The 27,899-nt window shown below is 56.1% G+C and overlaps 2 protein-coding genes across 3 annotated transcripts in view; one reads left to right on the top strand and one right to left on the bottom strand.

Moving 5' to 3' along the window:
* Positions 1-27,899, bottom strand: part of ABRAXAS2 (abraxas 2, BRISC complex subunit) — a 943,775-nt gene that overhangs the window by 190,952 nt on the left and 724,924 nt on the right. The gene's annotated exons all lie outside the window — the stretch shown is intronic.
* FAM53B (family with sequence similarity 53 member B) overlaps positions 1-27,899 on the top strand; it is a 255,921-nt gene that overhangs the window by 101,105 nt on the left and 126,917 nt on the right. The window contains exon 5 of one of the 2 annotated variants that reach the window (XM_050803753.1): positions 19,083-23,442. The exons of the other annotated variant lie outside the window; for it this stretch is intronic. Coding sequence (XP_050659710.1) covers positions 19,083-19,445 — 363 coding nt within the window. The 3' untranslated portion in view covers positions 19,446-23,442. Of the gene's footprint in view, positions 1-19,082; positions 23,443-27,899 lie in introns of those variants that run through there. 2 annotated transcript variants of the gene reach the window in all.

Genomic DNA, 27,899 nt, shown 5'->3' with positions numbered 1-27,899 from the left:
GTGCCCATTTTTCTTGGAGATGCTCACAGGGATTTCAAGTTCCGTGTTCAGTCAGGGACATTGCTGCCGAAGGATGTTAACCAGTTTGGCTGCTGTGGCTGAGTGGTATGCCTGCAAGCCAGCCTGAGCACCCATCTGCCTGTTGGGCCACCGGGCAGGTTCTGCAGATGGGAGTCGTCAGGCTTGAGAAGGTGACATCTGGGCCGTCTGGGCTATGCCAGGCTGCCCTTCTGTTTTGGCAAAGTCACTGCCTTCATTGTCCCACCCTTGAAGCTGGCCTGCTCTTGTCACAACCACCGGAGAGGTGTTGGTGTGAGAATGAGACCCGCCACTGTGGATGTGTTCACATGCGTGGCGCTCTGGCTGTCCTCCTCTCTTTCCCTGGAGCCCATGCCTTTGTTAAGATCTCCAGGACCTGCTGGCATGGCAGATTGCCCTTAAAGCCTCTCAGCAGGGAGGGCTACTGTTCTCAAGGGTGGGAGACAGAAGTGTCCGCCCTGTGGCCACTGACTGCAGTTGTGGTGACTTCCAGTTAGGGCTCTGATGGCTTGTTCTTCCTCGAGGAACTCTCAGGTTCTCAGGGTGGGCATGTGTGCACATGCATATGCACGCACGCCGTTGGTTCAGATGGATACCTGCTTTAGGCTTCCGGCTCTCCAGCTGGGTGACCTTAGCAGACTCCTCAGCCTCTCTAGGCCTGTGTTTCCTCAACTATAAAATAGTATCACTGGCACAGGCCTCCTGGGGATTCTGGAGGAACCAGCGAGTCACGGTGTGCCAAGTTCCTTTTGCAGTGCCCGGAACATAGTTAGGGTCTCGTTCGTGGGACCTGTAAGTCTTAGTGCTTGCCATCTTAATAAGATGCACCTGTTGACACCTCGGACAGAGGGTCAAGAAGGGGCCTCCTGCAGGCACAGGGGATCCAGTGTGTTGGTGGCGGGTGCTTTTCCCCTAGGCCATGGTGGCGGCTCCCTCGAGGATTTTAGAATCTTGCCTCTGAGTTCTCTGAGTTCCCTGTGACTCTTGACTCCCCTTTCCTAGTGAGCATGGGCCTCAGTGATGACGCGTGGTGTCTGGCAGCTCCTTTTTGTGGTAGCCACTTGCCGATAGAAGGACAGGCACCTTCCCAGTGGGTTCTGTGCTTTCTCTGAAGCACCAGATGTTGGTGCCGGGACAGAGTCGGCTCATCTCCCCACTTGGGCTGAGCCAGTGATGGGCTCAGTGATGGTCTTAGCCAGAGGCTGGGGCCCTGCCCTGAAGCTGGTCTTGGGGTAGTGTGGTAGGCACCCGTCTTCTCACTGCTATACCACAGCTCACACTTCACATCTGCACTGGAAGGGTCACTGGGGGCTCAGAGTTAAACTGGCCCCAGCATTACTGGTCACTGTAGAAACTGCAACATCTTGAAGTGAATCCAGCAGAGCGAGGAAGAGGTGTGTGTATGACCTGTGAGCATTTACCTTTAAGGGAAGGAACTGGATGAGAGCCAGTCGGGGTCCCCCGGAGGCTGCCTGCTCTGGGCACTGTGCTGGTTTCTTGCCTGTTTTGTCTTACTGGTTTTGTCTTCTGGGTGCTTTCAGCCTCTCCCCTACACATCATTTGTCACCTAGGCGGGGTATGCTCCAGAGAAAAGTAAAATACCCACAGCCTTTGTCCCTTCCTCCCAACTGGCTGAGGGCTCTACCTAGTGTGGGGTCAGCGGAGCGTGCCCTCTGCGGCCTTTGCCGGGCTGTTGCCTCACTCTGCTCTGCCGCAGGGAGGCCTGTCTTTTTCCTCCTCTCATCCTGCGCTGGGGGCCGTATTACATGGTGGTCAGCACTTGATCCCAGATTCGGACTGCTGGTGCTCAGATCCTCCCCACTCACTCCCTGTGTGGCCTCAGCAAGATTCCAAACCTCTGATGACAGTAGCGCCCCCTCCCAAGGTTGAGGTGAAGGTTTAGTGGGACGATCCCATGGAGCTCAGGGTAAATTCTTAGTAAACATTAGCTCTGCCATCATTCGGGGCTCTGCAGCTGCTAGGACACCAGAATGGACCTCCAGAAATGCCCTGCCTTTGTTCCCAGGACAAGACAAGATTCTAGGGGATGACAGACTGATGGGATTTATGGCATCTCCACCTTTGGGTTGGTTTTCTGCACAGGAAGAAACATGTGGATTTAAGAATGATTTAGGGCGGCTCCAAGGCCTAATGTGCTCCAAGGCGGCACATTCTTCAGGGGCCATCTTGGTGCGTCCCCCTACTCCCCTTGTTATCCCAGCCCCTGCCTGCCATTTTCTGGGGTCAAGGCTTGGCTGCTCAGGAACATGATCCCTCCCCACCATGCAGAGCTGTGCAGGCTGAGGGTGCTGTCCAGAGAGGCGTGTAGGGCCCGAGGTTGTGCTGCTCCTCACACTCGCAGACAAGCCCAGGGGGTGCACCCGAGAACGCACCTGTAGCAAGGTGCAGCCGTCAGGGCTCCCTGAATTTCCTTCTTCGCTGCTCCAGTTGGTGGGGTGGCTCTGCCCAAGGGCCGTCAGCCTTGTAGTTGGGAATTTTTCCCAAGCAGCAGGCAAGGATTGCTGGGGGCACCTAGGGGTAGAAAGTGATTTTCTGCCGTCCTGAATTCTGGTGTTTATGGTAGCAGTGAGGTGAAGCGTGGTGGTTAAGGGTGGGTGCAGGCTTTCACATACAGATCCGGATTTGAACCTGGCCCTGCCACTGCCCCTTGGTGGGAGTTTGCCCAAACCAACCTCTGTCTCTCCGGGTATAAACAGGAGGCTGGCAGAACCTGTTCCTCGTGCCTGGATGATGTGCTGATGGAGGTGAGAGGTCCCCCCATGCCCGCCCCAGGCATCTGTCTCCAGCACCTTCACTCAGACTGCAACTAGGCGCTGTGGGATGCGGGTGCTGTGTTTGTATATTCTGCCAAGCATTTAAACAGTAATGAACAAAAGGGGAAAATACAGAAAGCAGGGGGAGCCTATCAGGAAATTCATAGTTATGTTGAGGTGTGTCCCTGGGGAAGTAAAAAGAACAGAGACCCACCCCGGCCAACATTTCTGGAGCCTGAGTTGGGCTTCTGAGTGGGAGCGCCACCTGCCAGGCACCCTGGGCCTTGAGCTGGGCCTTCCCCGGATCCCTCCTGATCCAGCCTGCATAGCCGCCTGGAGGGGTCTGCCTCATGATGCCCACCATGACCTGCCCAAGGCCACTCAGCTAGACAGGGCAGATTCTCTATTTCTGTGTCTGTTTGGTGGCAAACAGCATGCCCTGGGCTGCGTGCCCACTGCTGAGGATGGGCCCTGTCGTCAGCCCTCTTGGGGATCTCCTGACACTTCCAGTGCCCTTTAAGGAAACATTTCCCGAGTGCCTGAACCTGGCACAGAATCCTGACTTCCTGCTGGGGTGGGTCTGGCCAGGTCTGGTAGAGAATACAGAACCCCACTCCCCATGGCCCACCCCTGAATCCCTGTGGTCCAGAAGCCCTGAACTAGGGTCTCCCTGTCAGGGCGTCACATTGGGTTAGAGCGATGGGACTTATATGGGCAAGAGGCTGAGCCACCCCAGGAAGGGTCCCTGGTGGGTAAGTCTGGGGTGAGTCTCCCCACATCTCCACCCAATAGCAAGTGTTTGGTTTGCCTCCAGGTGGGAAAAGCCTTAGCAAATGTAGTCTTCCAGCAGGTCCTCTGGGGCTCAGGGAACGCCAGGGCCCCACACATTTTGTTCCCACCACTCACTTCTGGCACTGCAGGTGGGGCCAGCTGAGCCCAGAGGGGCAGCATGTGCCCAGGAATGTCCTGCCACACCCACCACCGGCGGGCATGTCCATGGCCAGCTGCCCTGCTGGACGTGCTGGGACGTGCTGGCCAAGTCTTGCTGGTCTGCCACTTGTCCTCGGCCCTGAAGGGCTCCAGTAGTCAGTGAGGGCCAGCATGGCCTCTCCCGTCCCCAGCATGCCTGGGATCTTTGCTTTCACGGACTGCTTGTGGGTGGGGTGAGGTGGTCAGAGGTTCTCCTTGTGCTGCATCTGCCTGGGGCTGCTCGTGGGCAACGTGGGCCCCTCCCTCTGTCGCGGTGCAGCTGGCACCATCAGCTGCTGTTCAAACCCCTCTGAGCCTGGCGCTGCTCATGATCTCATTTCAACTCCAGGCGGCCCCTCTAGGGCAGTTTTATTTCCCCATTTTACAGATGGGAAAAGAGAAACTCAGATTGCGTAACATGCCCAAGGAAACACCGGTCCTAGTGTTTTGTTTTGTTTTGTTTTGTTTTTGAGTGGAGTCTCGCTCTGTCGCCCAGGCTGGAGTGCAGTGACGCGATCTCAGCTCACTGCAAGCTCCGCCTCCCGGGTTCTCGCCATTCTCTTGCCTCGGCCTCCCGAGTAGCTGGGACTACAGGCACCCAGCTAATTTTTTTGTATTTTTAGTAGAGACGGGGTTGGTTTCACCGTGTTAGCCAGGATGGTCTCGATCTCCTGACCTCGTGATCCTCCCGCCTTGACCCCGCCCCAGTGCTGGGATTACAGGCGTGAGCCACCGCGCCTGGCTAATTTTTTTGTATTTTTAGTAGAGATGGGGTTTCACCGTGTTAGCCAGGATGGTCTCGATCTCCTGACCTCGTGATCCGCCCAGCTCGGCCTCCCACAGGGCTGGGATTACAGGCTTGAGCCACCGCGCCCGGCCGCTCCTAGTGTTGAGAGGCAGGATCCCACCCCAAATGGATCGTCATTTCAGTGCTTCATTCAGCCACCTGGCCCTGCTTTTCCAGGTATCAGGGATGCAGCCCACAGAGGTACTCAGGCAGGAAGGGCCCACCAGCTCATGGGTGTGGGAGGCTCCAGAATGGAGAGCGCAGTTCCCTCTGCCTGGACAGAGAGGCTCCACGGAGGCTTTAATGGGACTGGGGTGGCTGTTTCAGCTGGGCTGTGCAGAGGAAGAGTCTTTCAGCGAGAGAGAGGTTTAGGAAGGGGGTGATCTTGGCCTATGGAGGGCACTCCATGGGAGGGACTCTGTGTGTCCAGGAGAGCCTGAGTAGGCAGGGAGGGTGTGAGTGAGATGGGACTGGAGATACCAGGCCTTTAGCCCTGGAGTGAGGCATTTGCTTTTTATTCTGAGAGCTTGGGGAGGAAGGTGCTGGATCAGGTTTGAGACACGTTGAGCTGAGAGGACCGTGGGACATCAGCAGGGACATGCTCATTGGGTCTGGAGCTCGAGATGGGATCTGGCCTTAGGTGGCCATTAGGGCCGCTGTGGTCAGCAGTACAGGTCTGAGTTGGATTTGGTGCCCGGTCTCAAGTTGCATTGAAGCTAGTCTCAGTGCAGTGGCCTTGCAGGGTAGGGCAGGGACACCTGGGGCTCAAGCTGAAGACCCTCATTGTGCAGATGGGCCCAGAGCAAGCAAGACTTCCCCAGGGCATGGCCAGCACAAGGCAGCTGGAGCCAACGTCAGGCACCCGGGTCCTGCCAGGTACGTCCTGGACCCACGCTGCCTCGTGGCACGTCTCATTGTCTCCTGCCACCTGCGGACCCTGTGAGGCCCAGCACCAGAAAGGGTGACCCAGCTCCTGCTCAGAATGGAGGACAGATGGAGGTCCCCAGAGATGCGTTTAGACCCCATTTCCAAGGGGGCCCTCTCGAGTGGGAGCAGGGAGCATTTTATCAGAAAGGGAAGCCTCTGGAGGGTCGTGGTGACTGCTTGCTTCTGGAGGTTTCTGTGCTGAGGCCTGTTTGGGCAGATAAATCCGTTGTGTTTCTGCAGCGCTTGCCTGCCTTCTCCTTGTGACTTCTGTTTCATTGTTGGGAGGAAAGAAGTCTCACTCCCAGCAAATCAAAAGGAAATCTAGCTGCATCTGACTCTGTGAACTCCACCTCTGCATCTCATCTGCTCAGTGGGTGTGAAAATACGGCTGGTGGAAGCGGGGCTCCGGCCGGCTTCACAAGCATCAGAACTGCAGGCACCTGGCCCAGGCGTCCGTGTTCTGTGTGTGTCAGAATGCTCCTGATGCTCCTGTGGCTACTGAGGCTGCTCACGGACACGAGAGACCATTCCCCCCCATAACCATTGGTGACCAACAGGCAGCCTTCTCCTCTAACCTCCGCAGGATGGGGCCCAGCCCAGCAGCTGCCCCGAGTGGCCAACGTGGGCCTCTGTGGACAGGGCAGGTGCAGCTGAGGCTGCAGGTGCAAAACTGCCCCAGGGTGGGTGGGCAGGAGGCCACCTGAACATCTGTAACAGCAAAACAGTGAGTGTTTTCCTGGGATCTCCCTCTTCCTGTTGTTCTGTGAAAGCACCTACCAGCCATGTGAAAAGCCTCCTGGCTAACCACCCACATGCAGGTGTCTGGCACAGGGTGGCACATTGGCTGTTCAGGGGTCGGCCCCTCCTGATGTTTGCATGTCCCCCTTGTGTGAAACTCACATTTAATTTCATGATTATTAAGTGCAGGAACCTGGGGCTGGTAGAGTTCTTTTGTCCACAAATTTTGCAAAATGCTGTTAAAAAAAAAATGCATACGCTTTATTGCTACCAATAAAGAGAAAAGGAAAGAAAAGAACTTTGGTAGAGAAACACTGGGAAATTTTAATATGGAGATGGGGTGGGGATTCCCCTTTGGGAAATACAAGTGATCATGTGAATAGGATTTTGGCCTTTTCTAACTTAGTGTGTCCTTTGCTCTTAAGGTAAATAAACACACACGGAGATAGACATTGCATTTCATGTTTGGATAGTACCTTCATGTGTTCGAAAATTAAAACAACATGGAGTAAACTCTTGCCCCATCTCTCCCATCCCCCATGCCCTCAGACAGACTGCTAGTTTCTTGTGCTCATTTTTACAAATACAAGCAAATAGGAATTTCAGTTCTTCTTTTAACAAAGCAGATAATAGCATGCAATACATACCTTGCTGGACCTTGTTTTCTTGAACAGTAAACCCTGGAGATGTTTTCATGCCCTTTTTTTGGCTGCGTGGTGTTCCACTGCTCGGATGTGCCCACTTTGTGGGGTCCGCTGCTGAGTCTTCTGGGCTTCTTCAGCTGTGAGTTTTCAGTGCATGAGTCCCTTTGGACATGGGAGATCCATCTTCTGCTGGGTTAATTCCCATCAGGATCGCTTGGTCACACGTCGTGTGCCTTTGGCCTCTTGGAGGATGTTGTCAGGTTAACATTATAGGAGCCCTTCCTCCCTGCATATCAGTTTCCCCACTGCCCAGAGGCTCGTCCAACATTTGACATTTTCACAACCAGACAGGTAAAAAACAGTTTCTCTGTCATTTTGGTTTGCAGTTTTCTGATCAGTTGAACGTCTTTTTGTATATGTAAAGGCTATTCTTGTGTCCTTTTCTGTGTTCTTTTCATTTGCCCTTTTAAAATAATTGTGTCGGTCAGGCGCGGTGGCTCATACCTGTAATCCCAGCACTTTGAGAGGCCGAGGCGGGCAGATCACAAGGTCAGGAGTTTGAGACCAGCCTGGCCAATGTGGTGAAACCCCGTCTCTACTAAAAATATAAAAAGTTAGCTGGGCGTGGTGGCGGGCGCCTGTAGTCCCAGCTACTCGGGAGGCTGAGGCAGGAGAAGCACTTGAACCCAAGAGGCGGAGGTTTCAGTGAGCCGAGATCATGCCACTGCATTCCAGCCTGGGCAACAGAGCGAGACTCCATCTCCAAAAACAATAAAAATATAAGATAATTGTATCTTTGGTCTTTTTCTTCTCACTTGTATATTAGGGAGATTAATTTTTGCCTGTGATATGAGTTACAAATACTTATTACTAATTTGTTCTTTGTTTTCTGACTTTGCTTTTGACATTCTTGAGCTTTACTGAGATATAATTCATATACCACACAGTTCACCCATTTAAGGTGTACAACTTAGTGGTCTTGAATATATTCAGAGAGTTCCACAGCCATCATCACAATCAATTTTAGAACATTTTTATCACCTCAAAAGAAAGTCCATACCCCTTAGCAGTCACTCTCCATCCCCTTCAGCCACCCCCACTCCCAGCCACTGGCAACCACAAAACTTCATTCTGTCTTGATGGGTGTATTAGTGCGTTCTTACGTTGCCATAAGGAAATACTTGAGACTGGGTAATTTTAAAGGAAAGAGGCTTAATTGACTCACAGTTCCTCATGGCTGGGGATGCCTCAGGAAACTTACAATCATGGCAGAAGGGGAAGCAAACACATCCTTCTTCACATGGTGGCAGGAGAGAGAAGTGCTGAACAAAGCAGGGAAAGCCTCTTATAAAACCATCAGATCTCGTGAGAACTAACTCACTATCACGAGAATAGTATGAAGGTAACTGCCACCATGATTCAGTTGCCTTCCACTGCATCCCTCCTACGGCACGTGGGGATTATGGGAACTACAATTCAAGGTGAGATTTGGGTGGGGACACAGCCAAACCGAATCAGTGGGTTTCCCTATTCTGGACATTTCATATCAATGGATCCACACAATATGTGGCCTTTTGCGTCTGGCTTCTGTCACTTAGCATCATGCTTTCAAGGGTCTTCCACACCGTAGCATGTATCAGTATCTCCTTTCTTTTTATGGCCAAATAATATTCTGTTGTATGGCCAGACCACATTTTATGTACCCATTCACCAGTTGATAGACATTTGGGCTGTTTCTACTTTTTGGATATTATGAATAACGCTGTTGTAAATGTTGGTGTGCAAGTTTCTGCATAGACATATGTTTTCATTTCTTAGACGTGGAATTGCTGGGTCTGATGGTAACTCTGTGTTGAACATTTTGAGAAGCTGCCAAACTGTTCTCCACAGTGACTGCACCATCTTACATTCCTACCAGTGCATTTGGCGTTTTTTGACATGTTAAAAAAAAATGTTTTTACCAAATTTATTACTTATTTATTTTATGGCTCTGGATTTTGAGTTTTGGAAAGGCCTTTTTTTCTCTCAAGATGATAAAGGAAGTTTCCTGTTTTCTTCTAGTACTTTTATGGGTTATATTACACTCTTTGGTCTGTGTTGAGTTTATCTTGTATGTGGTGTGAATATGGAGCCAACCTTTTCTTTAATGTAGCTGCCCGTCTGTTTCAGTATTGTCTGTGGAGAATGCCATCTTTTCTTCTCTGCTTTGAGATTCTACCTTTATCATATACTAAACTGGGTCTGTTTCAGAACATTCTGTTTCATTGGTCTCTGTAGGTATGCATGTACGTTCATACTAATATGCTGTTGTAGTTTTGGAGGCTTAGCAATGTGTTTGGCATATTATATGATACGGACTAGTCTAGGAGGGTTAGCTTCCCCACTGTTCTTTACAGAGTTTCCTGACTAATCTCACTTGTTTATTTTTTCATTAAAAACTTGAAAATTAGTTTGTCCTAAGACCATGGGGATTGGGAGTGCTGTTGATATTTTGGATTGGGATCATATTAGACTTATGAATTAATTTAGGGAGATTTTACACCTACTTGAGGTTGAATCTAACTTGACACAAGATTTATTTCTATTTGTTCAGTCTTACTTTTCTGTTCTTTAAAGTATTTTTTTGTTTTCTATCAGTTTTACCAGTTCTTACAAGTTCATTCCTAGGTATTTTATCTTTTGTGTTGCTGGCGTGTCTTCTTGCTCTTGAAAGCAGGTTTGTTTTTAGCAAGAGCAGTTGGATATAAGCAGAGCTCCCAGACCCCTTTGCTGTGGCTTCGCTGTGTCCAGAGAGAGTCACAGGCACAGTTGTGGGCTGGAGTGTGGGAAGGGGGGATCGCACTCTCCGTGGCCTCCTTGATGGTCTCTATTTATCCCTCCAAACACTTCTGAGGCTTTGAGGCTCTTATTAGCCTCGTACACATGAGAAGCTGAGGCACAGAAGTTTAATAATTTGCCGAGGTCCCTCAGGGCACACCCGAGCTGGGATATTCCAGCCCAGGCCTGTCCAGCCTGTACTACCCCACCGTCCTGCCGGAGGACCGCATGCTTTCCTGAGCACAGCCCAGGAGTGATGAGGTCCGATTGCACGTCACACAGCTGTGCAGTCTGGGGCACATCCCTTCTCCTCGTTCAGCCTCTGTCTGCTCATCTGCAAGAGTGGCTAAACCGGTTGGTGATTTGCTCACTTCTCCAAGAAGGATCCCCTTTCCCCAGTGTGCCCTCCATGGAAGGCGATATCTGGAACAGAGCTGTGAGCTGCTGGGGTGGAGCCCAGAGGCCCCTGTACCCTGCAGTCCTGTCTTCAGCACCCCGACGTGGCTCCAGGCAGCTGAATGCGAATGAGTGCCCAGCAGCCTCTCTGAGAGCCTCAGACATACCTTCTGCATCGCTAGTCCTGCTCAGAAGCCACCCCCGACACTGTGCGCCCTGCTGGTCGGCTCTGTTGAAGGTCTATGGGCGCAGGCAGTGTGCTGGCCTCAGCCCCCGCCAGGACCCTGTGTGCTTTGGAAAGGTTCCTCGACTTTTGTTAGGCAAAGAATTCTCTTCACGCCAAGCTGCGAGTGAGGTGGTTTCACAAGTCCTGTCCTGAGTGTGTGCTGGCTGGAATGTACACCACAGAAACAAAATGTTTGTTTTCCAATTGTGAGAGCGCCGGGAGGCCCTTTGGCGTCAGCTCCCACACCTTCTGTGTTCGAGCAGGCCATCTGCCATCTGGGGCCTGGTGCAGAAACAACGTCGCCACCGTGTGGCCTGTGGGGTGCCCTCAGAGAGGCCACTGGGTTGGCCACCATTCAGAGGACACGCGTGGCTCTGGGCCTCCAAGGCCTGTTCTTACCCACAGCACCCTGGGGTGTAGGCCGTAGGACCCCAGGGCTGTGCAAACAGAGGCCTAGCCGGGAGGGCCAACCGGGGTGGACCCTTCCTTCCCACCTACCCTCTGCCCCCAGGCTGCACGACGCACCCACTGTGAACCAGGCCGTGGCATGTGGGGTCAGGGTTCCCTGCACGCTTGGCAGGAAACGGGGTACACACAGGAGCTTGGGCCTGCTTCCGGATTGGCTGCTGCAGAGGTGGGTTTTGGTGGGAGAGAAGGTATCTGCCAGTGAAGAGGGAGATAGGGCGGGGCCGTCAGGATGGTGCTGACCCAGGGCTGGTGTAGAGGGGGTTTATGTGGCTGAAAGAGGTTTGCTGTAGAAGGAGCCAGAGCATGAGTGGGAACAGCAAGGGCGGAGGGGCCCAGGCAGCAGAGCCTGAGGAAGAGGGGACTTGGGGAAGGCCATTCGAGAGTGGTGGCCAGGCTCTGGCCTGCTTGGCGGGTTTAGCCCAATGAGCACCACTCCGGTGAACTTTACAACTCCCTAGACCAATGGAGTGACTTTCCAAGGCTCCGTTATGAGGAACCCTCTGTTGCTGGAGTCCACAGGGGACCTGCTGGAGCCCGCGCTTGCCTTCCTCGGGTCTGGCAGGGGAGATAGTAGGCTGGGCCTGCTGGCCCTAGGTCTGTCTGCAGAGGCCCGGGTTTTTAGGTGTCTGGGCTGGGGATGGGCTGTCCCGAAGATGAATTCCTCCTTCCCCGATTCCTTCAGCCTCTGGAGGCCATAGGTCATTTTCCTTATAGTCCTCGTCCCCAGCTGGGCCCTAGGCCTCAAGTTACCAGAGGCAAGGCCACGCTGCGTAAAGAATCCAGTGGGAGGGGTGCCCCCGATGCGCAGCATGGGAGCCCCAAGAGAGCCACCAGAGCAGGGACAGCAAGGCCCAGGGATGGCTGGGGGTGTGGAGACCATGGAGAGAGCCCCAAACTGGTGCCACCCTTCCTGAAGTGACTCAGGGTGGCCTGGACTGGCTGCCACACAGCACACCTGGCTCTGGCACCACCTGGGCCTCCCAGACCTGGAGGGGATGTCAGATTTGGGGCAAGATACCTTGTCCACAGAAAAGGGAAAATGGTGCCTGCCCTGTGGACCTGACCAACCTGAGTCAGTGCCTCCAAAGTCTGTCCCCTGAGGTACCGGCTCCTGCAACGGCGTGACCACAATCTGTCTGGCATGTGGCAGGCGCTCAGTACACGTTTGTTGGCCTCTGCAGAAATGAGCTGAGGAAACTGTCACAGGAAGGCGGGCACTTCCCTAGTAACTGACCAGGGCCAGCCTTCCACCCCGTAGATATTTACCACGCCCACTGGGCCATTTGCTTCTAGAACCTGTGGTCTGGGAAGAGCCTTGAGTATCCATTGCCGAATCCGTGGAGCTCCAAGGACCCTGGAGGACCTTCCCGCTCCTGGCAACTTGATTTCCCTATTTTCAGGCCCTGGCAACTTGGCTTCCCCATCTGGGTGTTGCTGCCAGTGTTGCCCTGATTCCTGAGGGCAGTCCAGACTCAGAAGGGCTGCCTCTTTTGGGGTCCAAAGGTGGTAGGCATTTCACAAAAATGGGCTGGACATGATGCTGTCCCCCGCTTTTGTTTTTTTTTTTTTTGGGAGACAGGGTCTTGCTCTGTCGCCCAGGCTAGAGTGCAGTGGTGCGATCTCGGCTCACTGTGACCTCTGCCACCTGGGCTTAAGTGATCCTCCCACCTCAGCCTCCTGAGTAGCAGGGACCACAGGCATGCACCACTATGTCAGGCTAATTTTAGTTTTTTTGGTAGAGATGGGGTTTTGCCATGTTGCCCAGGCTGATCTTGAACTCCTGGGCTCAAGCAATCCACCTGCCTTGGCCTCCCAAAGTTGTGGGATTACAGGTGTGACCCACCCCACCTGGCTGATGCTATCCCTTTTTAAGACTGGGCACCAACACGGTCCTGGGCGAGCAGCTGGCCTGGCCTACACAGGAGGTGGCTGTGAAGCAGCAGCAGACCAGATGCCCAGGGGGAAGGGCCCTGCAGAGCATGGGCAGTCAGCCCCTAGGGAAAGCTTGGCCACGCCCACGACCTTCGAGGCATCTCTAGCACCTGCCACCTCTGAGGAAAAGAAGCCACCGCCACCTGACCCCTCTGGCCCCAGGGGCAGGGGCGGCAGCTTCCTGTGAGAAAGAGTACAGCCTTCATGCAAAATCCAGATTTACCAAAGATGGATTAAAGATGGGCCAGAAATATGCTTGTGCCTTTTTTTCTTTTCTGAAATAGTTTTTTAAAGAGCCTAGGAAACCACATGCCTTGCCGTCTTGGTTGTTTCTGTGCCAGCTTCCAGCACAAATGGGACTTAGAAAATTTCCAGGCTGTTGGCCATCCGTTCTCATAGCCTGGTGTTTTCTTGATACTTGGAGAATTCTGTTCTCATGCAAGCATGTTTGGGGAGGAAATGCGTCTGCTCAGCCGGAGCCGGGGCCCTTGCAGCTTTTAGCAGGGCAGCTGCCAGGCCAGGCTCTGCTCCTGACGTGTGAGCTGGGCTTGTTGATGGCCCTTTCTTAGAGGGACTTGAGGTAGCTCCATGAAGACCTCTAACACAGAGCGCCATAAAACTGGACTAAAAAGAGGGAGAGAGCAAGGGAAGGAGGAAACACAGCTGGGCCTGCCGTGAGGAGCGGTGACACGGGAGGGAAGTGGTCATCATTCGCCCAAAAGAGAGGCACTCGAGCGCCTCCGGGAGACGGGCTTGGCGCAGGCGGGGGCCCAGAGGAAGCCTCGTGGGCACTACGCTTAAGACACCGACTAACCCAGGAGAGGTGTCCCCAGCACCCGCCGCTCCCCAGCACGTCTCAGGCGGACTGGGGCCAGGAACTGGACTCCCCACAGGGCCCCATGGCCAGTCTCCATGGCTTGACATTCCTGTTCTAGAAAGAACAGTAGTACTAAGAAGCAGGTGCGTAACCTCTAACTACATTAAAACCCAGGGTGCTTTTACCTGTGGCTTTAGATTGGGTCCCTAGAAGCAGGGCCTGAGCTGGAGATTCTTGTGCCAGTAACACCGAGAGGGATGCTCCCAGCAGGAACCTTCAGGGAGGCGAGGGAAGCCCCTGGACCAACAGAGGCCCAGCAAAGAGGTAGGCTCAGCTGAAGTCGCTTCTCAGCCTGGTGCTTCGGGAGCTGCGAAGTGTGACTAGCACTGCCGTGGGTTTGGGACTCCAGGCGGGACACCAGCAGCCTGGCTTTCCTCTTAGGATCCTTGCAGTGGCCCTTGCCTGGCCAGAGACAGCAGTTCTGCTTCCCAGGAGAGGAAACGGGAAGTGAGGCCACTTGGTCAGTGGAGGAACTCAGTGCCTCCAACTGCAGAATCTAGTTCCCCACTCTCCTCTCCGGAACCCTCCAGGTTCTGGGGAGAGCCAGGGCCCAGGGGATGAGAATGCCCCGGCCTCCTTTGGAGGAGACAACCAGGACAAAGGGGAGTGGTCACTGTCTGCTCCCAGACACATCACCTGACCAGCCAGCTTTGTCTTTGTCACCGGATGCCCACTCCTGCATGTGGGGGTGTAGTTCATGACTTCTGGGGACTCCCAGGCCCCAGGCAGCAGTCCCTGGAGAAATCCTGGGGCTGTTTCCCCTCCACTCCCCAGACCTTGCCCTTTGCAGCCCAGAGTGGGTTCTCGGTCACTACTGATAAAACATGTGGTTTAGTTCCGCTCAGGAGATGTTTCTAGAGTCTCTACTACGTGTTCACCCTGCTGGCCCAGGAACAGCAGCACCTGGCAGAGGGAATGAACTTGTTGGGCTGAGGCTGGACAGAGTGAGTGGTGGTCTGCCTGGCAGCAGTACAGAGCTGATATGTTGAGTCAATGAGTTTGCTGAGGCGGAACTGGATTTCAGCTTGTACCTAGAAGGCAAGGACCAGGCCACCTTCGTCTGTATCCCCGTGCCCAGCCAGGGACCTCCCACTCAGGAGAAAGTATAGGAATAAATATCTGCACAGAAGAGCCCTGCAGAAGAAGGGTCATTGCTCCTAGCTGGGAAGCCCTGGGGAGGCCGGCTGGGGCGGGCTGAGCAGGAAACCCCGGCTGGGGTCGGTGGGAATGGCCAAGGAATGGCCAGGGCCTCTGTCGTGTCTAGAGCTGAGGTCTAGGGGGGTCTGATGGAAAAGGCAGGGCCTCCATCCCAAAGTTGCCTCTCTGGCAGGCTGCTGTGGTCTGCCTTTTGCAGACTCTAGGAGTAGGTCTTGATCCATGTCCCTGGCCACTAGCCTGAGGCCATGTGGACAGTTTCCACTGAGCTTTTTTACCTGGGCAGGCCTGTGCCAGAGTAGGTGGCCCAGCCCAGAGCTGGGACTGGATGTCAAGAGAGCAGAAGTCGGCGGGCTGGGGGACAGTGACATTGGTCCTGGAGCAGCAGTTTCACCTTGGAATAATGTGTTCATACGGCACTTTGAACTTAGCCATTTTGCAGCTTTTTGCAGACATTTTTGAGGGCACACAGGCCTCCAGGCTTCCAACTTGACTATGCAGTGTTCTTCCATGGGGTAGCTGGAGCTGCTAGGAGATGCTGGGTGGGACCTTGCCCCCGGGGCGCGGAGGGCACAGGGCACAGACACCCTGGGTGTCTGCCTGGGGGTTGTTCACGAGGGGTGGGGCTCTGGGCAGAACACACACCGCCCCATTGTGGCAGTCACATTCCTTCCTGACAGGTGGGGCTCGCCACCAGCTGGGGCAAACAGTGGGTGGTTCTTGGCTTTCTCTCACTGTGGCTGAAATGGCTGTTTTGAGTCAACAGAGTTCTCAAGGTTTCGCTGGCTTTGTGGCCAAGGAGCTGATATATTTGAAGATATTGGGGGCTGAGTGGCATTCTGGGGTTTGCTTGTGATGAGGTTCACCAGCCCTTCCTTGTAGACTCCCCCTGCATCACAGCAGAAAGGGCCCAATGGGTCCAGAGAGCCCTGAGCACCCTGACTTGGCAGGCCGGCCGCCCAGAGGTGGGAGAGTTGCCTGGCGCCGTGATGCCCATGCGGACGGAGGCTGCCTCCGTGTTGCCTGTCTAACCTCAGCCCCTTCCGGAGCACAGTGAGGCCAAAGCCACACATCTGTGACGGGTCCAGCTAATGGGTCCCCAGCGCCCGCGCCTGGCTGTGGCTAACGCATAACATGTCTTACTTTGTTTGGGCTGCTGTGACAAAGATGCCTTAGACTGGGGAACTTACAAACCACAGAAATGTATTTCTCTTACTTAGAAGCTGGGAAGTCCAAGATCCAGGTGCCAGCAGGCTTGGGGTCTTGTGAGGGCCTGCTCTTCATAGTTGGCACTTTCTCACATCCTTACCTGGCGAGAGAGGCACCTGCACTCCCTCTGTTATGAGCCTCATCTCATCTGTGAAGGCCCCTACATGACCTCATCACCTCCCAGAGGCCCCACCTCTTTATACTTTTGCACAGAGGCTTAGATTTCAACATAGGAATGGGCGGGGGGCGGGGGGGCACACATTTAGACCGTAGCACCACGATTAGTGCCCAGACCCACACAGTCATGGTGGCCATAAGTTAGACACCCCTGCCACTTGCACCTTATGCCAGGGGCGGTCAGTGGGAAGCTCCGAGCAGGACCGAGAAGGTGAGCACAGACAAGCGCTGTGCGGCTTCTGTCCGAGTGCGCAGGCTGCGCTCCTGCTCTGCTCACGTGAGAGGCCACAGAAAACACTCGCAGCATTCCACGTCCCAGGCCCTTCACATGACAGCTCGCAGAAAACGCGAGCACGTGTTCGGGTGTCAAGCACACTGGTCTCAGCAGATGTGGCAGACACCCAAGGCAGTCAGCCTCAGTACCCGTCACCCACCTAGAACCTGTTCACAGCACATCATCCAGGCTGCTGTGGCCTTGACTGGACGTGATTATTTATTCTTACATACCACGGCTTCTATACAGGCCAAGAAACAGACTGCTCAGGGTTGGGAGAGGGTGGGTCTGGCTCCCTGGGGACCTCAGGCTATGATGCATCCTGGTCTCATCCTAGGCTTCCTCTGTCGGGGCAGCCTGGCTCAGCAGAGCCTGGGACACATGGCTGAGGTCACCCAGGGTGGGCCTTCTTGCCCCTGTTTTGTGCCCCCTACTCAGTTTTCCTTCTGTCCTGGCTCAGGTCTAGGCCAGTCAAGAGGGTGGCTGAGAAGCAGGAGGAGCCTCAGAGACCCTCCCCCTCGAAAGCACTGAGGCCTCCACCTTACAAGCGGCAGGTTTGCCTTGGGAGCTGCTGGTCCATCGCCCAGGCCTGGCCTGGGGCAGGCGAGGATCCTGGGTGCTGGTCCATCGTCCAGGCCTGGCCGGGGGCAGGTGAGGATCCTGGGTGCTGGTCCATCATCCAGGCCTGGCCGGGGACAGGCAAGGATCCCGGGTGCTGGTCCATCGCCAAGGCCTGACCAGGGGCAGGCGAGGATCCTGGGGCTGTTGTGCAGGGGTTGCCCTCTCCAGCCCTCTGTTATGGTTGGGGGAGTGTGCTGTGTGCACATCACTGGGCTGTGTCAAATCCCACCATGGCTCAGAGGGTGGACCTGTGGCTCCGTGGGGGGCCAGCTGCAGGGACGGGGCTCCCTCAGCGGCCTGGGCCAGCATCTTCAGTCTAATGGGTGCCCCTGCCCCTCTCCTGAGTCCCCGTGCAGAGCTCCCTGCAGCACCTCAGCCTTCACCTTTCTCAGCTAATCAAAAGATGTCAAGAAAAGCAAACCCATCAGAACGGCTTCCTCCATGGAGCGTTCAGGAACAATGAGCGTGCCCATGGCAGGCACATACACCTTCCTCCAGAGAGAGCACCTTTGATTTCCCGTTTGCTGAGGCTGGTTCAACAGCTTGTTGGCTGTGACAGCCGGTGGTCACCTGTATTTCAAAGAGACACACAAACACTGCAGCCTTTGAAAGGATCAGGCCCTCGGGACAGGTCTGTGGTCGTGGCGTCGGCAGGCGTGCGGCGAGGGAGGCGGCGGGTGCTCCAAGCCCTGCTTTGCTCCCACAGTCCACCCGTCTGCCGGGAAGAGACCAAAGGCTGGAATTCCCCTCTGCCCTGTGTGTGCAGTTCTTCCCTCGCTCCCCTCTGGTATGTGGCCTTGTTGCTGCAGTCCTGTTAGGGATATCCAGGACTGGGCCGGGAGTGCCCCTCACTGTCCCAGCCTCCGTCCTGTCTGTGGCTGGACTGTGGAGTGTGCATCATTCTGAGGAGAAGGCTGGATTTTGTGCTCTGTCCTGGGAGCAGGTGTTGAACTGCACACACTTGTGCACAGTGTCAGCCCTGCCCCCATCGCTGGCAGCTGACGCCAAGCAGAACCGGCTTGCGTACCCTTGAAATCCATCCTGTTCAAGCTATACCTGCCACTGGAGAAGGCCCCAGGCTGCCTCCTGCCCCAGGCCAGGCCCCACACAGAGGGAGCACTTGGTGGGCGGAGAAGCTTTTGTGCAGCCTACTCTCTCTCTGGGGCCTCAAGGGGCCCAGCAAGGCAGGCAGGGAGCTGGTGAGCACTAGAACCTGGAGCTTGGCCTCTCCTTAGCAGCTCAGACCCCCCAGGCCCCAGCACCTGTGGAGGGCATGGGGCCACTCCTTTCTAGAGGCTCGGTGTCTCCAGGTGAGGCCGAGAACTCATGTTTCCGCAGCTCCCTGCATGACTCTATTACACACGAGGCTCAGGACTTCAGCTCGGCCCCTTCTAGCCTGTGTCTCCCACTCTGGTTGTGGAGAGTGCGGTAGAGTGGGCGTCGTGTCACCCCGTCTGGCAGTACAGCCTGGCGTTTCCTCCGAGTCAGATCTCTTCTCAAGGGGAGCATCGCGGTGCGTCAGTTATGTTTGCATAGAGGTCCTGCCTGAAAAACATCATTGATTTCACCACCATCGTAGGGCGTTTGGGTTACTGTCTTCTTTTCTGTTTAACAGTATGTTGGCGAAGTTTTACACACATCTTAGAATGTTTTCTTAACACAAAAATCCGAGTAGTGAAATTACCTGATCAAGGAATTGGATACATTTTTCCCAGGTTGCGCTTCAGAAAGGCTGTGGACAAAGTGTTAGGAGCATTTCTGTTTCACTGCAGCTCCCCAGAGCTGGGCCTGCATCAAATTTGTGTGCTTTGCCGAGTTAGTAGGTGAAGAATGGAATTGAGCGTGTCTTTATGAGCACAGAGTGCTCATTGGCCAGAGGTGCATCTTCATGAGTGCGTTGCTCATGGCCCCTGTCCTTGCCTGGATGGGAGGAACCCGGGACTCGATTGGTCTTGCCACAGCCTGGTGGTCCAGTCGCTTTGTGGGGTGTGCAGTCCTGGGGCTCCGGGAGGGGAGTAACCCCTAGTAACCTGTGTGTCTGCCCCTCCACAGAACTGTCAGACCTTCAGCAGCCTCAGCTGCCTGAGCGCAGGGACAGAGGACTGCGGTCCCCAGAGCCCCTTCGCCCGCCACGTCAGCAACACCAGGGCCTGGACCGCCCTGCTTTCAGCCTCCGGCCCAGGGGGCAGGACCCCCGCTGGGACCCCGGTCCCTGAACCTCTTCCCTCTTCCTTCGACGACCACCTCGCCTGCCAGGAGGACCTGTCCTGTGAGGAGTCAGACGGCTGTGCCCTGGATGAGGATTGCGGCAGGAGAGCAGAGCCAGCCGCAGCCTGGCGGGACCGCGGGGTCCCCGGGAACAGCCTCTGCTCCCTGGATGGCGAGTTGGACATCGAGCAGATAGAGAAGAACTGAGGGGACGTGTGGGCCCAGGCAGGGCTGGGGTGCGCTGGCATCGACAGCCCTCCCTTTGGGCACTAGGTGGGCCCTGGAAGGGGAGCCCAACTCGTGGGCCTGATGAAAGTTTCCTGAGTGGGGTGTCGGGTCCCAGAGAGGGAGCCCACCCGCTGCCTTGGGGAGAGCCTGGCCTGGCCGCGTCACACAGTGGGTGTGTCAGCCTCTCACCGGCTCCCCGAGTGTGGCAGCCACCAGGTCCACAGAACTACTGCAGCCCAGAGGACAGCTTTGGAGTTTGCATCTTTTCTGCCTCTTTCCCCCTGGGATGTTGGGCAGTCTCTGTTGTCCCCGGCAGAGCTGGGCACCGCTCTGTATCCCCCTGGTGGGGGCTGTCAGGGGGGGCCTGGGTTGGGGGCCAGGGGCCATCTGCTGTGTCAGGGCCCTTCTTGGCCTCGCTCAGGTTCACTTTTGGAGAGCCGGTCCCGCAGCTTCTTTCACTCAGTTTTACTCCGTGCCTTCTCTCCCAGGTCTCCCTGCTTCAGGCTTGGGAAGGTTCGGGAGATGCTTCCTTCTGTAACACCAGAACCATTTGGCCTTAATTCCAATGTGAGAGACAGAATCCCTGGGGTGCTGGACTGGCCCCCCAGAGGGTAAGCCCATGTCCGGAGTCTCGGGCCCAAGGAACAGTTTGGAGGGGTGCATGTTAGGGCCTTCCATGTTGGGCAGAAATTTGGTGGGTCTGTTTTCTGAATGGACTCTCTTGCCTCTCCTGCAGCATGGAGAGCCTGACCCCATCGCTCTGCCACTGCTGGGGCAAGGTTAGCAGATGGCAGCCCTTCTCTGTGGTTGACTGGTCGCTGAGTGATAAGTGTGGTTGGTTCTGGTGAGTGTAGGGATGGCACGATACCAGGGCAGCCTCTTGAAAATGGCCTTGGGAGACAGGAGCTGGGGGCAGGTGGACAGCTGCAGGCCCTGTGCCCATTCAGGGGTGAAGGGCGTCCGCTGACCAATCTGCAGAGGCCCCTGCAGGATTCCACGCGCCTCCCATTTGTCCTTGAGGACTGCTGGCTATAACCAGGGCACACCACCCACCTCAAGACAAACCCCCGCCCTTGTCAGCTTAGGGGGAGCCCAGTCCTGAGGGCTGCATCTCTGTCGTAGGCCCAGCCATGGGCACAAAGCTGGACTGATACTCCCCGCCCCTACCCCGCCCTGGCTTCTCACCCTGGGGCATCCAAGGAGCCTAGCCCCCTGAGGGTTTGCTGTCCTCTCCGGGTTTGTAGCTGCTCTCCCGCCACCTTGCAGACACCACCACATGGGCTCTGCTCTATGGGAATCTGGCTTTTAGTGAATTTGGCGTCTTCTGCAGACAATAGCAATTGGGCTGGCTTAGGAGTAAGTGGCTCATTTTCCCATAAGGCTAAAAATAACTGGTGTGCTCCCTCGCGTTAGCTGACATGCGTTAAAAGCACTTTTGTAGTCATTTTGCTTTTACTCGTCTTCCATGGATGAGTGAACGCCTTGCTTCTGCAGGTCGAGTCCAGATGCTTCTCGCCTTTCTCCTCAAGAAAGCTGCTTTTTGGGAAACCTTGTTTAAACCTTCTTTTTTTTTACTACATCAAAAGGGTGGTGGTTCAAGTTCCCAATATGTGGGTGGCACTTCTTACAAATCAGCTCTAAGAAGCTGGCAGAAAGCCCCCAGCTCCACGGCCCTGAGAGATGCTGTTGCCATCCCAGGGTGGGTGGCACATGGGGGTATGCCGGGCACTGGGCAGGTCCCAGAGCAGGGGAACCAGCTCGCCTCTGGTCGCTGTAGCTCCTGCCAGAGGCACATCTCCTTGTGATCCTGGACAGCCAAACCCAAGAGCTGGTGGCTCTGAGCAGAGATACCTTGGCCTGTCCCTGCCTGGGGGTCATGGAGACCATGTCTTCTTAGAGCAAATCCTTCTTAGAGGAGACCGGGGCAGTGGCTGGGTGAATGTGGAGAGCACATGGCCATGCCTCACTCCCAGAGTATCACCGGGCACGGGAGGTCCTGGCGTCACCCAGCCGGTGTGGCCACCGAGGGCACACAGCCTCTAAAGCAGGCCTTCCTGTGGAAGGCAGAGGCAGTGATGGAGGCGGGCGGTGCCAGCCGAGGCTAAGGCGTGCAGCAGCCCCCAGCTACCTTTGCTTAGGGTAGAGGTGGGAGGCACATGGTGACAGGTATGTGTCATGGGACTGGGGTGTGGGTGACCTGCCCTCAAACCCTGCCTGCCACCTCCCCACTCAGGCCTGGTGGCAGGGAGGGACAAGCTGTGGAGCTGGCCAAGTCACAGCCACCTCCCCACCTCCCTGCAAGCTGGTCCCATTGACCAGCAAGCCCAGCCTCCGGGCGCTTAGGCAGAAATGGCCCAGCCTCCTCAGACCCCACCTGCCTGTCCTGTGCCACTGCCGCCCCTAGCCCAGCTGCCTGTCCTGGGCCACCACCGCTCCTAGCCCGAGCCCACCACGCAGCAGTCGGGAGGAGATGGTGGCTGTCCCTTCTGCTTAGAGAAAGAAATGGCCTTCAGCTGGTTTCGTGTTTGTCTCTTGACTGGAGAGAGTAGACCCTGTCTATAAGGTGCCACCCCATCATCCAAGCCGCCACACAGCCCAGAGCGGCCTGTTCCTGCACTCCACCCTGCTGGCCCCAGGACTTCTGATCTCAGTCCTCTGGGAGGGAGGCTTGCCCAGGAGGTGCCCCCCACGTTGGTGTCCCCACGGGCAGCAGGCAGACAGCTCACCCCCACTAGCATGAGGGCCCCAGCTGGGGGCAGCGGCAGGAGCCTCGCTTTTGTCACAGCCTTGCCCGCGAACCCTGCCTCTGAGGGGAGACCAAGGAAGGCCAGAGCCAGGAGCAAGCCGTGCCAGGCCATCTGCCTGCTCGTGGGCCCTGAAGAGCGAGCTAAGCCTACAGGAAAGCCGAGTGGGAGGAGGGGCTTAGCGCCACGTGCATCCCACTCATTTCAAAGCCACCAAACTGCCAGGGGCTGCCGTCCACCTGTGGGGCCTGGGGGCCGGGACCACAGCCTCGCCATTTTCGTTGCCACACCCTCTTGCCTTACTCACGGTGGAGGCCAGAGTTGCACGGACAGACGTGCATCTAGGCCCACGGGGAGCTTGTTCTGACCAGACGTACAGATTTTCATTATCAGAAAGCCTTACTTTTCAACCAAACTTTTGTAGCCAGTTTTGTGAATTTGTACACTGAAAGAAAATTTAAATAAAGGGGAAGTCTACATTAAAAAGAAAACAAACCCCAACTTCCAAATGGGTCTCCTGGTGCAGGGGCGTGAGTGGCCATGCACTGGGTGTTCTGCCTGTCTGAGCAAGCTCCCCTAGCTGCGGGACCCCTGGGCCCCTGCTGCGGGCTCGGCCGTGGTGTCATGCCTGCTGCACCCCCGTTTCCACTGACGTGCCGTCTGTGACTATTGGGGGGTGGTCACTTGAATGATGGTCATTCCAGACGTCAGCCGGCAGGGATGCAGCAGGCTGGCCGCGCACCAGGATCAGGCACCCTGGCCCCACACTGGCAATGATGCCGCACCTTGCCATGTCCACGCTGTTGGTCAAACCCCTCTGTCATGCCTCTTTAAAGAGAAAAGAGAAAGGTTTTGTTTTGTTTTGTTTTTTAATGGCAGAACGAAGTGGAGATCTTGTAGCCTAGATAGGATAGTCTGACCTAGCGTAGTCTTTTTGGCAAATGATTTGTGTTTTCAGTGCGTGGGGAAGCTGTCCTGGGGGCTTGGGTGACAGATAGCACATAGGCTGTTTCTGGGGTTGCAGGAGCTTCCCTGAGCTGGATGTTGTGGGTGTTGCAGAGCTTCAGGAAGTGTGGCGACCAGAAAGCGTAGACCCGGGGCCCAGGGCCTGCCTGCCCCTGCAGCCTGGCCTCCCCGCATAGGCCGTGGCTTGCGCTCCAGCCGCTCTAGTCTCTCAGGAATTTGCTTGTTACTTTTACTGTGTAAATAAAGCTTCCTGGTTCAATACCCAAGTGCCTAGTGTCAGCTGTGTGGTTTCTGTGGGGTGTGGTGAACCGGCAGGTCCCTCCTGCTCACAGGAGCATTAGCTCTGGGCTGAGAGGGACATAGATTGGACCCTTCTGTCCCCTCCAAGCTTCGGGGTCTGAATCGATAAAATGGGGCTAGCAGACATCACAGAGCCATGGAGAGGCTGGGGGATGGGAGAAGGCCTGCCCGTGGTCACAGCTGCATCATGGGGAGCCCTTCTAGGGCTAGGCTCTACTGGCTGTGGCCAGGAGCCCCAGGACAGCAGTGGGGAGACACTCCTTCCATGGAGGAGCCGGCCCTTCTGAGCACATCAGCTCAGGCTTCGACAGCGCTGGGAGGTAAGGCCGTACGGCAGTGTGCGGAGAGGGGCCCAGCCTGGCCCCGCCAGCCACCCACCAGGGTGGTTGAGGCGGCATAGACAGGCTCACCAGCTCCGGGCTTCTGTCCCCGCTGCGGGCAGCGCAGTGCAGGCTTCTGCTGCGTGAGTTGCGGGGCCCCAGAAGCACGGAGCCCAGCCCAGCGTGGGCCGCCGTCTCCGTGCGTGGCCCTCTGCTTACCCGGACTCAGGAGATGGGGGTGTTTGTGGCCTGGAGGACAGGCGTGGAGAGGTTTGCTTGATTTCCATAGCTCAGCACTTGCCCACATGACCTGCCCATGGAAGTCTGGCCTAGAACGCTTGTTAGGGCCAGAGCAGCCCTCTGGGAATGAGGCTCTGCAGCCCCCACTTCTCTTTTGGTTTGTTTTTCCTTTTAGCAAGATTTTTTTTTTTTTAAGTCTATGAACACTGAACTCAAGAAACAGGTGAAGCAGGGCTGCTGCTGGGAGGTGAGGCCCTCGTCCTCACTGCCATCCCTGCAGCCCTGCCTTACCCAAGGCCCAGGGACTCACTGATGCGAGGCTGGGCGCATTGACTTCCCCAGCACACCTCACCCCTGCCTCCATATCTGACGGATGACTTGGCAGGCCAGAGGCCAGCTGGGGGCTTCTACCAAGCGCAGTGCCCCCACCATTGTTTCCCACCTGAGGGTAGGGCACAGAGTGGCCCTGGAAGAACCTCTGGCCCTTACCAGCCCCTTGCCGTCCCCAATCCCTAGATGAGGTCCCTGGCTGGGTAGCAGCTCCATTCTGCCCCCACATGGGGCCTGGCCTCAGGCCTCACTCCAGGCCAGGCGCAGGTGCTTCTGACATGAGACACGCGTGTAGTCTCTTTATCTGCACAGCGATCATAACCCTGTGTGCTTACGAGAGAGAATCAGTGCTAACCCCACGGCCACCCTGGACAGTCACTCTGTCCAGTGTGCAGGGAAAGGGCTGGAAGGAAGAAGGCCGGAAGGAAAGGCCCCAGAGAGCACAGTGCTCAGACTCCCGAGTGACTTCTGGTTTCTTTTTATATACTTTTCTGTTAAATTTCCCGTAATAACACATACTGCTTTTATAATGTTAAAAAAAAAAAAGCCATGTAGAATGTAGGCTGCCCAGTGTGTTTACCACCTAAACCAGGACAGTTCTGAGAGGGGCAGATGGAACTGTTGACACGCACTCTGGGACGGAAGGCGGACCCAAGAGCGCCCACCCCAGAGGTGCGCCACCCTCGCCCATCCCGCCCTGTGTCCCCACCTCTGCCCTGAGGTGAACATAGGAGTCTTTCTACCTGCCAGCTGCCAGCCAGCCTCCCTGAGAGGGCAGGAACCGCCCAGCAGGACAGGCCCACCCAGGACAGCGGCACCAAGTCAGGCCTCAGCCTTTCCGATCCTCCAGAGGGCTCAAGCTGAACGGAAGGAGGGAAGAACTGCAGTCACCTGGGCCAGTGGTGCTCACATCTGACGTGAAGGCCTCTGCCTCACTTGGCCCAGTTCCAGCCTCGTCAGCGATGAGGGCATGGACACTCGCTGACCTCTGTCCTCCGTCCGACACAACATGTCGTCTTCTCTCTGGTTAGGGTTTGGGTGGGACAGAGACTGCGCCCCTGTTCCTGGTCTGCCCTGGTCTCTTTGCCAGTCTGAATCTCCTGGGCCTTTTCGGCAGGCCCTGGGGTTGCTGAGCAGGCAGGGGGAAGTCAGTGGCTGGGGGGCATCCTGCCACCTGCCAAGTAGCTGCGATGGGAAGAAATGGGGTTCCTGTGACAGCGATTGGGACCCCAGACCCAGCCAGGCCTGGACTTTGAAGTCTTGTGAGGCTACCAAATCTCTTGTTGGACTAAGCCAATTTGAATTGAGTTTTCATAGGTGGTACATTGAGCCCAGGGCTTGGTACTGTGTGGGCCCTAGAGCTGGAAGGTGCAAGGATGGGTGAGAGACCTGCTCTCCCTGCCCTCCCCTCCGCCCCCTACCCTGCTACTCCTGCTACTCCTGCTGCCTGACCTAGCAGCTCCGGAGCCTGGGAGGTGTGGCTGGGCCCAGGCTGCTGCTCGCTCCGGGCCTTGGGGGGAAAGACGCCTGGGAGCGCCCCGGAGCTGTGGCCCTGGGTGTTGAGTCTTTTTTTCATGGCAGTTCCATGACATCTGCTGAACACAGGGCCTTAGCCCATTGCCAGCCCCGAACTCCAGCCCCACATGTGGCCGGTGGCTCCACACCGTCCCTGCCAGGGCCCGGGCCCCCCTCAGCATGCTGGAAATGGCCAGGCTGCCAGAAGGACCCGGGGGGAAGGACGTCATTCCTCACTTCTGGGCAGCACCGATCCCCAGGCAAGCATCACAACTCATCAGCTCCAGCCAGGGGACAGGGCGCCCCGCAGGGCCAGGAAGTGCCTGTTAAAGAAGTGAATCCCCCTATTTTATAGATGGGGTAACAGGCTCAGGGATTACACCACCCCACCACAGGTGTGGCTGGACCTCACCCCTCAGAAGAGCTCATCTCTAGAGCGAGGACACCGGTTCCCCAGCTCAGCCGGACAGTCAGCCACAGGGGCCACCACATGCCTCCCCCACGGGAGGATTCCAGGCAGGAGTGGGAAGTGGAAGGGGCTGGAAAGGGCCTGGGAGGCGGGGCTGGACCTTCCTGCAAGTTGCAGCTCCACCCCTCACTAACTGTTTGCCCTCAGCAAGCCACTGTAGCTCGCTGCACCCGACTCTAGTCCTGTGCAGTGGGAAGGATGACAACGCCCACTTCACTGAGCCCACCACGGCTCAGAGGGCGGCATGCTCCCGGCACCAACAAAGCAGGGGTCTGCACCTCCAGGGGCTATCCCTCTGGGCACCCCAGTCCTGGGCAGCAGCTGGAAAGAGGAGGTCTCAGCTTGAACTCCTTCCCCGAGAGGGGTCGCTGTCTTGGCTGGAAGCTTCCCCATTAAACACAAAAGAAAGGAGAAAAAACTAAAGACCCACAGACAAACCCAGCATCACGCACAGCCCCTCCAGGCCGCCACTGAATTGTAGCCGCCGCCTGAACGTCCTGTGTTGTCTCCTAAGGAGCTGCCATCAGGGGACTCCGTCAAGGGGCCAGTCATCTGCGTATTTTCCAACGAAGGGGCCAAATGGCCTCCCTCAAATCCAGTGACACTGGCCTGGCTGGTGGCCTCTCACCTTGCTGAAAAGACTGTCACCGTTTTCCCCAATCCCGATTTAATGGTGGCCGGCCTTGCGGGGGCTGCACTTGCCCCTCCCTCACGTGGGTCCCACACTTTTTCATCGTCCACCTTCATATGATGGAAATCCTGTTCCGGGGACCCATGGCTTCTCTCATAAGAAGCGGTCTCCAGGCCCGGCGCGGTGGCTCACGCCTGTAATCCCAGCACTTTGGGAGGCCGAGGTGGGCGGATAGCCTGAGGTCGGGAGTTCGAGATCAGCCTGACCAACATGGTGAAACCCTGTCTCTAGTAAAAATACAAAAAGTTAGCCAGGCGTGGTGGTGGGCGCCTGTAGTCCCAGCTACTCAGGAGGCTGAGGCAGGAAAATCGCTTGAACTTGGGAGGCAGAGGTTGCGGTGAGCTGAGATCACTGCACTCCAGCCTGGGCAACGAGAGCAAAACCCCATCTTAAATAAATAAAATAAAGAAGCAGTCTCCCAAGGGTTATCAGTAGCTTCTGAACTGATCTGGGGAGAAATGGAGCAATCAAGTCATCTGTTGAGCTGACTGATTCTGAAACTTGAAACTTGAGTTATGGGTGATTTGCTCCCAGGGTCCCTGTGGGAAGGCCGCCCTGTCGTTGGTCGGGAAAGCAACGCTCACTACTACCAGGCCACAGGCTGCTCCGTTAGGGAAGGCAGTGCCAAAGTTTGCCCTGGACTGCCTTGTTCCAGATGGGGCCAACAGCAGCTCACTGGCCCCCAGGGCCTCAGTTTCCCCATCTGCTAAGTGAAGGGGCTGGAGCAGGTGAGGTGTTTCAGGGCCCTTGTCCCTCGTACCTCTGATATTCAATGGCTCAAGCATAAGGCAGGACCAGAGACAGTGGCCCAGACCCTGCTGGTGGCCTCCCCCATACAGTTCTTCCTAGCAGTCAAAG

Source organism: Macaca thibetana, chromosome 9 (genome assembly GCF_024542745.1).
Source record: "Macaca thibetana thibetana isolate TM-01 chromosome 9, ASM2454274v1, whole genome shotgun sequence".
Lineage (NCBI taxonomy): Eukaryota > Metazoa > Chordata > Mammalia > Primates > Cercopithecidae > Macaca > Macaca thibetana.
The sequence above is the reverse complement of the archived record's forward strand: the minus strand, read 5'-3'. Positions and strand labels throughout refer to the sequence as shown.